The sequence below is a fragment of the Musa acuminata genome, chromosome BXJ2-8 (genome assembly GCF_036884655.1).
Source record: "Musa acuminata AAA Group cultivar baxijiao chromosome BXJ2-8, Cavendish_Baxijiao_AAA, whole genome shotgun sequence".
Classification (NCBI taxonomy): Eukaryota; Viridiplantae; Streptophyta; class Magnoliopsida; order Zingiberales; family Musaceae; genus Musa; species Musa acuminata.
The window spans coordinates 1903632-1916044 of record NC_088345.1 but is presented as its reverse complement, the minus strand read 5'-3'; the positions used below and the strand labels follow the sequence as shown (position 1 = coordinate 1916044).

Sequence of the window (12413 nt, the reverse complement as noted above, 5' to 3'; positions counted from 1 at the left end):
AATAAATGATCATAAGATCTATTATTATCACTTAGACTTGATCTGATATCAATCTGATATGTTGGAAGTCGGTCTTATAAACCTTCACAACGGGGGATTGATTATTCTTAGCCCCCATTTTGGACCTCATATATTTTATCGGCTGACGTGCAAGTCGGCAATACTAGCAAAGGGTCAAGTCCAAGTCAACTCACGTTCTGCAGTCTTTATGGCTGACGTTTAGTGCTCATCGATCGTCATCTAAACTTGATGTTTTCCAAACGATCGTCGGTTTATCACATCAGAAGACGACGTATATGATGAGACTCGAATCTAATCAATCCGAGCGTCTCAACATACACCATAAAAGAAACTCTTGATGGAAGGGAGGAAAACGAAAGGGAAACTTAGGGAAGGCAAATCTTCGACTTGTGCAGTATGAAGAGACTCTCTCGTCCCTGCATCCTCGCTGCTCTTTTGGTCGTCGTCTCCACGCTTCCTCCCTTTTGTTCGGCCCTTCGCCGGGATTCTCTCACCAGAGGATCATCGCTCTCCGTGGAGGACGACACCGACATCCTCGTCTCGCAGGACGAGTCCTTCGCCTGCGGCTTCTACAAGGCTGGCTCCAACGCCTACGCCTTCTCCATCTGGTTCGCCAACTCCGCCAACGCCACCGTCGCCTGGACTGCGAACCGCGACCAGCTCGTGAACGGGCGCGGCTCGAGGATCACGTTGCGCAGGAGCGGGCGCCTGGCGCTGACGGACTTCGACGGCACGCTGGTGTGGAGCAGCAACACCAGCTCCGGCTCCGCTGACCGAGCGCTGCTGCTGAACACCGGCAATCTTGTGGTGGTCGATGCCGACAACACAACTCTGTGGCAAAGCTTTGATTCCCCCACCGACACTCTCCTCCCCATGCAACCCATCACCAAGAGCACGCCGCTGGTCTCCGCGTCCGCTTCGGGTTTGCTTTCGTCTGGCTACTACAGGTTCTACTTCGACACGGACAACGTCCTCCGCCTCATCTACGACGGGCCCGACATTTCCAGCATCTACTGGCCTAATCCCTTCAATAAGGTGTGGGAGAACGGTCGAACCAGCTACAACAGCACCAGGAATGGTGTTCTTGATGAGATGGGGTATTTCTACGCCAGCGATCAACTGGAGTTCATTGCCTCTGACTACGGCCATGGGATCACAAGGAGGCTAACTCTGGACTACGACGGCAACCTTCGACTCTACAGCCTAAGCAAGCAAACCAGGACTTGGTCGGTGTCATGGCAGGCGGTTCTGCAGCCCTGCGACGTGCACGGCACCTGCGGCCGAAACGGGCTCTGCGTCTACTCCGCCAGGGTGGGATGTACCTGCCCACCCGGTTTCGAGGTGAACGACCCAAGCGACTGGAGCAAAGGTTGCAAGCGCAAGCACAACATCAGTTGCCATCCTCACCAGAATCGGTTCTTGAGGCTTCCCTATACGGATTTCTGGGGGTTCGATCTCAACTACACCAGGGGTCTTTCGTTCGAAGAGTGCAGGAAGATCTGCAGCGAGGACTGCTCATGTGAAGCTTTCGGGTATAGGCAGGGATCAGGACAGTGCTATCCCAAGACCACCCTCTTCAATGGCAGATCATCTCAGAGTACCAATAACACCATCTACATGAAATTCCCGAGAAACGTAGGAGAACACTCGCAATACCCAGTGATACCAGCGGCGGCTGAGGAACTTGTTTGCAATGACGCCAAGGTGCAACCTTTGGCGGGTCAATCCGAGTTGCGTCGTAAAGCAGGAGGAAAGACCAAGTGGGAGTACTTCTACGGGTTCGTCACGGCGTTCTTCGCGGTAGAGGCTCTCTTCATCGCATCTGGTTGGTGGTTCATCTTCAGGAGGGAGAAGAAGCGGAGCTCGACGGACGAGGGATACCAGGCGATATCGAGCCAGTTCCGGAGGTTCACGTACGCAGAGCTGAAAAGAGCCACGAGGGACTTCAAGGATGTTGTCGGAAGGGGAGGTTCCGGAGCCGTCTACAAGGCGGCCTTGGACGACGAGCGGGTGGTAGCGGTGAAGAAGTTGGAGAACGTGATTGAAGGAGAGGAGGAGTTCAATGCCGAGCTGAATCTGATCGGGAGGATATACCACAAGAACTTGGTCAGGATGTTCGGCTTCTGCTCCGAACGCTCGCACAGGCTCTTGGTCTCCGAGTTCGTCGAGAATGGTTCCCTGGACAAGGCTTTGTTCGGCGGTGGCGCCGCCGGTAGACTACTACGGTGGAGCGAGAGGTACCAGATCGGAGTGGGCGTGGCCAAAGGATTGGCGTATCTGCACCACGAGTGCCTCGAGTGGGTCATCCACTGCGACGTGAAGCCGGAGAACATCCTGTTGGACCAGGACTGGGAACCAAAGATCGCAGACTTCGGGCTGGCGAAGCTGTTGAACAGAGGCGGAGCAGGTTCCAACCCATCGAGGATTCGAGGGACGAGGGGGTACATCGCGCCGGAGTGGGCGTCGAGCCTTCCGATCAACGGGAAGGTGGATGTGTACAGCTACGGGGTGGTGCTCCTGGAGCTGGTGAAGGGGGAGAGAGTCTCCGAGTGGGTGGCGGACGGGGTGGAAGAGGTGGGCATGGTGCTGCGGAGGACAGTAATGATGCTCAAGGCGGCGCTGGAGAGCGGAGAAGAGGCATGGATCGGTGAGTTCGTAGATCACAGACTGGAGGGGGAGGTAAATTGGAGGCAGGCCATGGTGACGATGGAAATCGCGTTCGCTTGCTTGGAAGAGGAGAGGAATCGAAGGCCAACCATGGATTCGGTGGTGCGGATGCTTCTCTCATGTGATGATGAGATCCCGGCAGGTGGCCGAGACAAGAAGCAAGTCATAATCAGTAACGGACCTTAAAACGAGTCCCTAAATAGATGATAGATGATGATGATGATGATTATTATTATTATTATTATTATTATGTAGGTTTAAGAGCATCGAAAACACATGTATGCTGGTATGAAGAGCTGCTGCTAATACGAGCTACCTTAGGAAGAAAGAATGTTTGAATCCCTTAATCTAGAGAATGTACGTTTGAACTAGAAATATTTATTAGCAAACAAATATCATGGAACTAGAAATATTTATTATCAAACAAACAATCATGGCACTCGCTATCAGACTGCTCCGAGGAGAGAGATCAAAGAACCGTGGGCCACTAACACCGACGACCCTCCTGCTTACGACGAAAGCATTCACCTCCGTTTCACGAAGCAACCCACAGCGACAGGCCAACAAATAGAAACCATTATGGCGACAAGCCATCCCCGTCTTTGTCTACCGCCGTGGCCGGCGGGGTTTGTGATGGTGACTGACTCGACTCCATTGAAACGTCACATTCGAGATTCCACTCCACAATAAATGACCCAATGAGAACTGAATACCGATTTAAAGTTTGCCCCCGGATTCCTTCACCAATAAACATTACTAGATCTGCTATCCATCGTTAGCAAACAAACAACAGGGGTAAAAAAAAATAATCTCAAAGCCTTAAATGATGATGGTCAAAGCAAACTCTCACCAATATCAAAATGATGGCTGATGAATTAGTCTAAACGAGTAACCAGTTGCATCCACAAAAAGCCTTTTCATCTATACAAAAATTAAAGAATTTTCATGGCAGCAACAGCAAAACTCGCCACCATGGGGGAGTCCTGAAAGATGCATACTTTTCTAACCTGTATCATCAAACAAAGTCAAAAAATGTGCCCATGGCAGATGTCAAAGACCGAGGAATGCTAATAATGGAGTTGTGAGCATTAATCATCTGCTGATATGCTTGAAAAGATTGATTTTAGAGTCTCGTAGGTCATGAAAACAATGCCCACACTGGGGACAACTTTGAGGTATTCAGGCAAGATACCTCGGTATAAGCCTCGAAATCCTTCGGTCCTAATTATATGCTTAAACGTCCCAAAGACGCCTGACTTATAGACACAAGCCCTTCCAGCTGCCCCTTCCAACTGCATTCTTCGCCTCACGAGATCCAACGGGAATGTCACTGCAAAATCATACTGCAGATGTAAGCAATATAGATTCCTATACAGTGGACCAAAAAAGACACTCAAGTATGACTAACATAGGAAAGTTGCAGTTCCTCAAAAATTCATCCTGCATGCTAGTCTATACAAAAGTCAGTCCACAAAAAGTACTTTCAAGTTTAGAACTATATTAAGATCTTAATCTATGCAAAAGTCAGTCCTAGGATGGAAAAAAAAAAAGAAAAAGATATTTATTGATTTTTTTATTAATAAATGTTAGTTCTTTCAATCCAACATCTATTTTTTTTTCCCCCATATGCTCCTCTCTCTCCTACCTATCTTGTGAATTATACTTGATTTTACTTATTGCAGGTAACCATTACTAAAAGACATCTGCCATAATCAGGAAACTAATAGATCCCATTTGATTTCGTTTGATTCCACAGCTATCTTCATGAAACAGCAATGCTGTCGTCTTGTCATTTTCAGCAGCATCATTCTGGCTACTTCTGACATAAGCCTTCTGTTCTGACAGCACACCCTTCTGTTTATAACAAAGCTTCTCTCTGCCAACAATTCAGCCATGACCGGAAGGAAAGTGTACCCAAATTCAACCATGCATAAATGCATATTCCGATTTGATCAACCCAGTTACTATATCACATTTGACTAGACATATCTTTATAAAGACTTTTTTTTCCTGCATCAACTATAGGCACATCTAAGATTTGCTATTCGTTAAATAGGCCCTCAGAAATAACCAAATACAACGCAAAATCCGAAGAATATGAATCTGAATTAAATGATGATGGGACCTGTCATATGGATGAACCAACAAATTTTCTAGATTAAAAGGTCATTATCTTCTGCCGACAACAGATAAGTAACATGAATGGCATACCTACCATATATGAACTTCATTTGGCATGCTTTATCACTTATACCATGACTCCAACAGCAAATTCAATTTATTACATTTGACATTTATACTTAGCTATAAGTTAAACATGGTCTAGAGAATGACAAGTGATTAGTCATACCGTATAACCATATGAATTAGTCATACCGTATAACCATATGAATTAGCCATTATGTAACACAAGTGGATAGAATACACCCGAAGCTAAGTTTGCAAGGCCATAAATGAAAAATGTGCATATTTGAATCTCAATAAGAACAAGCATGACAAGCATTCCCAGCTTTACAAGGTGGATTAAAACAATTAGTAAGAAACTTCATCCTTACAAGGTAGATTAAAACAACTAATAAGAAACTTCATCCAAAAATACATTCTTATGTATGAATCAACAATAAAATATGCTTGAAGTCATAAACTTCCACAATGTAATAATCTCATTTGATCTTAATGGAAACTTGAGATGCATCGTAACTTAATATGCAGACCTAGCTTCAATTTGTTTCAAATGCTAATATGCCCAAATAGACCACACAACTGTAGTTTTCTAAGTTTTCAGACTTGTGCATCTAGGTTCTAGCTTTTCACATTCAGGCATCAATTGGTTTTTCATTCATATGAATAACAGCTTAAAATGATGTGATCTAACCTCTACTGTACATTATAAGTTTGTTGGCAATGTACCTGTTGATGATGAAATACCAGAAAGACTTCCACAAGCCAAACTAACCAATACAGGAGAATCATATGGCCTAGTATCAAAAAAAGAAAAAAAAAGTCAAAAAATCACATGTTATACTTATCATTGGATGGAAAGAAACCTCCAACTCAGATTAAAGTTTGCAGCTTATCAATAGGACAGAAATCCAATCACCTCTCAACTTGCCAACGAGATCTCAAAGTTTCATACACAGAAAAGCTGATTGCTATGCTGGGTCCAACACCCTGCAGTTTAACAATGGTCAACACCAACTAAAAACAATTAAAGACCATCACCAGAATCAAAATTAGTTCAATGATTAAGTTTACCATCAATGTTGGTCCAAGTCCCTTGTATAATCCTCTCATACCCTCATCTCTGCAGATAGCATACACAGCATGTGAAATGCCCCTGTAATACATAGTATTCGTCTGCACATTTAAGAGATGAAATAGTCATACATTTGAAGATACTGCAACCCACAAGTCTAAAACTCATATTGTAGCAACCAGAAGGCATTGAATGGGCCGTGAAGGAAGGTAACACCAAGTTGGTGATCGAGTAAAATGCAGAGCTGGTGGTCAACAGTTTATTAACCTTTCTGAATACCCTATCATGCATGTTTATATAGTGGGGAACAAATGTGCCTATTGGTTGGCCAATTTTGCAAAGGTTAAAAGGATTTCTTGTTTTTGGAAGAGGAAGTGACCGGTTGGTTTGGAATTCTTGCTACTTTTTTATCAGCATGGTGCTGGTCATTATCGCTTTTTGAAATATATATATATATATATATATATATATATATAAGTAATCAGAATATTCATGACTTCAAATCAGTTCAAGTACTACTATGGTAAATGACTAGATTGCCAATAGACCCACTGACCAAAACCTAAAAGGAGATTAGAGATATACTATATTAGTGCCACAGCAAAATTTGAAAATACTGAGGACTGTAACCCCATTATTGGTAAATCATGAACTAAGATGATATTTATTATTAACTTTTGCATAAGTGAGTGTTAACTTAAAAATGATACACATGTTTCATTCTCATCCACAAAGTGCAGGTAATCAATTTTATATGCATTGATGAAGGACACAATTGACTTACTTTTTAAACTCAACAAACCTTTAATTTCAAAAATTATCAAGTCCAAACATTAAAATTAATGGGTTGAGCATTATCAAACAAAATAAACGGTAAATTTTCAAAACAAAAGCAAGGAGTATGTTATACATGAATGAAAAAGAATAACAAACAGAAAGGAAAAAAGCAACCATGTGATTGCTTTGCTCATTGGCAAATGAAAAAACCACAACAAATAATAAGACTTGTGCTACTCAAAGCAAAAGCTCTTTTATGTTAATACCCAGCAGCCAACATCTCATAAAAAAGCAGAAATAAGATAAAGCAGTAGGAGAGCTGATAATTATTGCAATCAAACTAGCGCTCTCAGGTGCAAAGTGACTTCTTTTGTTGACATAGGGAATCATGTCGCTACATGTTGAACCTGAAAAAGTCCAAATTAAATTCCACTGAGGCTGGCCAGCTCATCCGCAACATCAGCAATAAATCTAGATGGTGAATATTCTCTCAACTGTCTGGATAAGGGGAATCTTCTACAACTATAAAGTAGTCTAAGCACTATAAAAAGAGGGCTCCTGCAGGTACAGACAGGAGCTATCTTGCCACAGAGAATAAACAATTTCCTCACTAACTTGTCATAGCTTGAACATGAGCATTAGAGGAGCTGGGACAGCACAACTTCAGGACATCCACCTCGGAACTAGCTGCTTCAGCCGGACCTCACTGTGGCCCCACAATCTACTTCAACCCATATTACTTGAGAAAAGTGGGTTAGGTCATTCACACTTAGCACTTCAGGTTGAAGATATGACCTTATGTTGTAACTAGAAAATAAAAATTATACCCACATACAAAACAAAACCATAGAAACAGAAACAAATTATAAATGCACATTCAAGTGAAATAACACTTGAGCTTCTGCATACCACAACCATTATCAATTTGCCAAAAGATTAAATCAAATAAATGTGTTTGATATGGATTCCAGAAAGGCAAATATGGCAAGAACTTTTTGTTGGATCAAAAAGTATGAGATTCACTATTAATGTAAGACTAACAGACTGAATCCGGCTAATTGACAGACAAAGGAAGCAACTACCTGAGCTGCAAGACGTGTTCTAACAAGATCCAGCGGATATGTGACAGATGCAGCTGTAATTCCAGCCAGACCTCCACCAAACAACCGCACGCAGACATCTGCACTCACACTATCTCTATGCTTATCTAGCCCAGGAATCAATTGCAGTAGCTGCATTAGATTATAAATTTAAAACAGAAATCAGTGGTGTTGTCAAACATAAGATTTATTTCAGTACTGAACTTCACTTACATTCTTGTATCGCTCATAAGCATAAAAACTTATAGAAGAATAAGGTAAGCGATGAGCAATTGTCACCAAATTTCCTTTCCAAAATGCTCTAAAACCTTCTTCATGTACAATACGAGAAGCTTCATGCCATATGCTAGCTTTCCTTAGAGTTGCAACATCAGAGTGCATTCCTTGCACCTAAATTTGGGATGCCATAAAATACAACCATGAGACTCATATATGAAAAGGACAAATAATGAATCTTTGACTACCTGGAATAAAAAGGTTGAATACTGGACACAAAAATAGCTTAAAACCTACAGGAAACTAGATAAAGAATTGAAAGACGAAATCCTTTGATAGCACCATAAAAACAAGAAAAGATTTTAGCCCTATAACAGATTTTCTTCAAGGGATATTGTAGACAATAAAATGTTCAATGAATTTTAAGCAGATTTAGCAATCATGAGAAGATGGGAATTAAAACCATTTGAGTCACTTAGAGCCTTAAAAAACTGTATGAGAAATGAAATCAAAGAAGTCTGATGAGTCCTTAATAGACGCCACATTTTATGTTTTTAAGCCTCATAGTTGTATATTCATTTATAAGGCCATCAACTCTGGTGAAAGCATGACTAGCTTCCCTTCATTAGCAATCTTCATAGCATTATTGTATGATGTCCAACATCATAACTTACACAACCAGCATACAGCAAAATGCAACAACTACGTGTCGGGGACAAGCTACCATTTCATGCCATGAGATTGCCTAAGGGTGGAAGCCCAAAGAAATCTTAATCCAAACTAGGATGCTGAGTTTTTTAACATCTGATATCCGTCGTAACTGTACTGATCTACAAGTGCAGAAATGATAAGGCTTGGGCTCCATTTGTGCCAAACCATTTAGAGATTATCTGGAAGCCATAGGCCAAGAAAAAGTCCATGATACGAAATACTGTGACTATTGAATCAGCAAATCAACGAGAGTGCGGCCAAGAACGCTCAGCTCGCCTTTTCCTCAAACATAATTTAGGTGCAACAAGATGTAGCCAGAAATAATATTCAAATAAAATCGAGGTATATGTATATACTTGTAGATTTATGGAGCACAAGAACACAGGGAAGAGCAAAAAGTTCGTCTTCCCGGTCGCCAAAGAGAAGGAAGAGCGAGAAGTTACCTGGAAGAGGATGGTAAGGCGAGCAAGAGGAGCCGTGCACGTCTTGCTGACCGCCCCGGCGACTCCTCCGGCAATAAGGTGCGCAACCGTCCCGATCTGCGGCTGATGTTGCAACTGCTGACGCTGCTGCTGGTCGTGCGCGGAGTACCTCCTTGCCCCGCCGTCTACAGCGCCTCCGCCATTGCCGTGGCCAGAGGAAAGAGCTCCCACCCGCGCCTCCGTCTGCATCTCCGGCCGCTGCTTCTCCTCCTCCTCCGCTCACCCCTAATCGCTTCACGCAGAACCTAGATTGGTGCCGGAGCAGCTCCGGCGTTCATCTGCAGCCTCGCCCGAATCGAACCGAAACCCTAGAAAAGAAACCCTCGCTGATAGCCTGCCCTTTGTCTCTTGGGAGAGCAAATTGGGTAATATTTCCTTTTAATTCTTCGGTTTTAAAATTGGGCCACACCCACCGACCCAGATAATGTGTGGACCAGGTGAGATTCAGCTGCGGGGCCTCCCGTTTCTGCCAATACGAACGTCGGTAACAAATCGAACAGGTGAGATTATTTATTCGTTTTTTCTAGAACACGAAATAATCGCGATGTGGTGGAATCGGACGGTCAGGATGCGTCCGACAGGTTAAATCAGAAGCAACCGACCTTGGGAAGATAATGGCACGTGAGAGAATATGCTGTGGTGCCAAAGCACTAACTCCAGTTGGGGGATTCTTGGAATATCCCCCGTGTTGCTTCGATCCTACGCGACGAGCATACATACATACTTCCGTATAAAAATCTGATGCAGTATGTTATCCCTGTAATGGACTCCATCAAAATGATCCAACACGAGGCTTGTTGTGCAGGCAGTGCTTTGAGATCAGGTCACGTGTGATTAGGTTCGAGTTAGTTTGTGGACTGTGTCAATTTTGTATAAGGTTTGATCGAATCCAACCCAACCTGAAGGGTTCGATTCAAATGGTCAAGCCCATTAAGGCCCATAAAGTGGTGCCCGATTGTTACGTTAGTGTGGCCCACGTGACTCGCCGTCCGGCTCGGCTATATTACTTTGTGTTGGCTGTCTTTACTATTAAGGCGATTACTCTTAAGGAATGAGCCAAATTATTATTAAGGCGATCCATGGAATGAGCCAAATCAGTATTAAGGCGATTGCCATGAAAAAGCTCCTTTTCTATTTTTTTTTTTTTTCCGGAAGGCATATCTGTTTTCTTTTTTTTTTTCCTATGATATCTCTATTTCTTATAAATAATAAATGTCTCTTATTGTCATCTATCATCTACTATCTTCACCTCATTATTGCCTTTAGTCACGATAGTAGTTGAGCCCTTTCATGCATCGTGATCATCGACCTCGATAAAAGATAGCTAGTCACGATGAGACTTTCCCTCTATCCTCTTTCGTATGGTCCATTTTGCTAGGTGTCATTCATGTGAACCCACTTATCACTTCACTACCTTAAGCGCTAGCATCTCTCTCCCATGGTTGTCACAAGTGTGACTCTTGTTTTTTATGGATCCTACCTTCGTCGTCACTCGAAGACCCATCTACTTAGCCCATCCAATGTCTTGTAACACCCCTCTTGTTGATCCCTCACCTCGCGACTTCTCGCTCAACCCTATACCCTTGCTTGCAACACCATGCTTCCCTCATCCTCGTACTTACCACCAACTTTCTTGGTAAGGATGTATCAGGCTACTCCTCCTATGCGTTGTTTATGTCCAAGTATGCTAAGGTCAATCGTGAGTAAACGAATGTCCATAGAGTCTAAGAAGAAGAAGATCATCATCATCTCCCTCGCTGATCGACAACTAATTCACAATCCCATATCATAACATCATTTCAAAATTACGAACCCTGTTTTCAGAATGTATATAAGATAATGATTTCTTTCATTTGGATTTAGCAGTCACTTCTGGTTCCTGAAATCCTAATTCCATGGCGTGTTCAGGTGATGCAATAAGCCCTGCTGCAACCCAGCTTAACAATGAGAGATGTCGAGTTGTTCTACAAGTTGCACCGATGCTAGTTTCAATTGTCAGCATATATATCTCGATTCTTCACACTTGGTAGCATGATCGAGTGCAGATGGATTTTGCTTGCACATCAAGTAGATACCTTTCGGTTCATGCATGGTTTCTTTATACCTGATCGAAGTTGCATTACACAAAATACAAGCTTTTGGTTGATAAGATTAATTATAATAATTAGTATTAGGTGAAACAAAATATAATGATTTAGATTAAGATAAATAGATAAGGATAAGAGGATTTATTGGGGTATGATTGATTTTTTGATTATTTAAAAAGATTGATAATCTATTTTTTGTAGTTTTTGGATAATGGATATAGTGATTATATGAGAGAGAATAAAATTTTATTTCAAATGCTTGATGATTCAATCAGGTCTATAATTCATATGGCAAATGACAATAAGGTTAAAATAGAAGAGAAAATAACAATTGCTATAAACACTAAATTTGGTAAAAAAAAATATTAATGATATGATATTTATTATTAGTTTAAAATAAAATCTCAAATATGGCTCACTATCATGAGATTGTGACCCTTTATCCCGACCATTGTAGTAGGTGCTTTTCATGAGAAAAGACCAATTGAAGGGGAGGGTTTCTTCAAAGATAAATTCACGAGCAAGTGGTATCTTTTTACGATCAACTCTAGCATCGAGAAATTTGTTAAGATATTATACTATTTTTTATGATGAAAAATTTTGATTTATGATAAAAAAAAATTTAAATTGATAGCAACTATGAGAATGATAAAAACAAAAAAAATTATTTTTAATTTTTTTCTTACATTATTGATAAATCAACATTATGATATAAAAGATATGATCATATGAATTATGATACATTAGAATTATTAAATCAAAGAATATAATAGTTGGTTTGTCTAACATTAAGAATAAAGATACTATTGATGAATCTTATATTTTTTAAAAATAATATAAAAATTCCTTACAAACATGTTATTCTTAGAGAGCCAAACAAATATTTAGCTTTATGTAAACTATCTCACATGGTGAAAGTAAATATTTTTTTATTATTTATATATGTATGCACAAAGATGATGTGAGTATATTTTCTAAAAGAAAAAACTGAAATCTTCTCTATTTTCAAAAATCTGAAACCGTATGTTGTAGTGTTTGAGTTTCACATACTTTGAATTATAACTAGTATGCCGATAGAAACATAAATAATTTGTAT

General features: G+C 41.3%; 2 protein-coding genes across 3 annotated transcripts; one reads left to right on the top strand and one right to left on the bottom strand.

Annotated features, from left to right (window-relative positions):
* Positions 1–260: 260 nt before the first annotated feature.
* Positions 261–3035, top strand: LOC135618585 (putative receptor protein kinase ZmPK1). Its single transcript, XM_065119582.1, has one exon. The coding sequence runs from the start codon at positions 418–420 to the stop codon at positions 2872–2874; it is 2457 nt and encodes an 818-aa protein (XP_064975654.1). The 5' UTR covers positions 261–417; the 3' UTR covers positions 2875–3035.
* A 365-nt stretch (positions 3036–3400) lies between these two features.
* LOC135618586 (uncharacterized) lies at positions 3401–9588 on the bottom strand. Of its 2 annotated transcripts, XM_065119584.1 has the most exons (8): positions 9192–9588; positions 8035–8211; positions 7804–7953; positions 5944–6045; positions 5789–5859; positions 5599–5666; positions 3881–4018; positions 3401–3695 (listed from the first exon to the last, which is right to left on the bottom strand). In XM_065119584.1, exons 1-8 carry the CDS (start codon positions 9417–9419, stop codon positions 3691–3693), a joined length of 939 nt encoding a protein of 312 aa, XP_064975656.1. In that variant the 5' UTR covers positions 9420–9588; the 3' UTR covers positions 3401–3690. The 2 variants fall into 2 exon arrangements, with proteins under 2 accessions (XP_064975656.1, XP_064975655.1); XM_065119583.1 differs by lacking the exon at positions 3401–3695 and having other exon boundaries at positions 3737–4018.
* Between the last annotated feature and the right edge of the window lie 2825 nt (positions 9589–12413).

What these genes read in the sequence shown, in the direction of transcription:
- LOC135618585 (XM_065119582.1), top strand. Translation starts at nt 418, where the DNA reads ATGAAGAGACTCTCTCGTCCCTGCATCCTCGCTGCTCTTTTGGTCGTC.
- LOC135618586 (XM_065119583.1), bottom strand. Translation starts at nt 9,419, where the DNA reads ATGCAGACGGAGGCGCGGGTGGGAGCTCTTTCCTCTGGCCACGGCAAT. An exon ending in GAACACGTCTTGCAGCTCAG is followed by an intron (nt 6,046 to 7,803) that starts GTAGTTGCTTCC and finishes TTAAATGTGCAG; the next exon opens with ACGAATACTATGTATTACAG. An exon ending in TCTCGTTGGCAAGTTGAGAG is followed by an intron (nt 5,667 to 5,788) that starts GTGATTGGATTT and finishes TTTTGATACTAG; the next exon opens with GCCATATGATTCTCCTGTAT.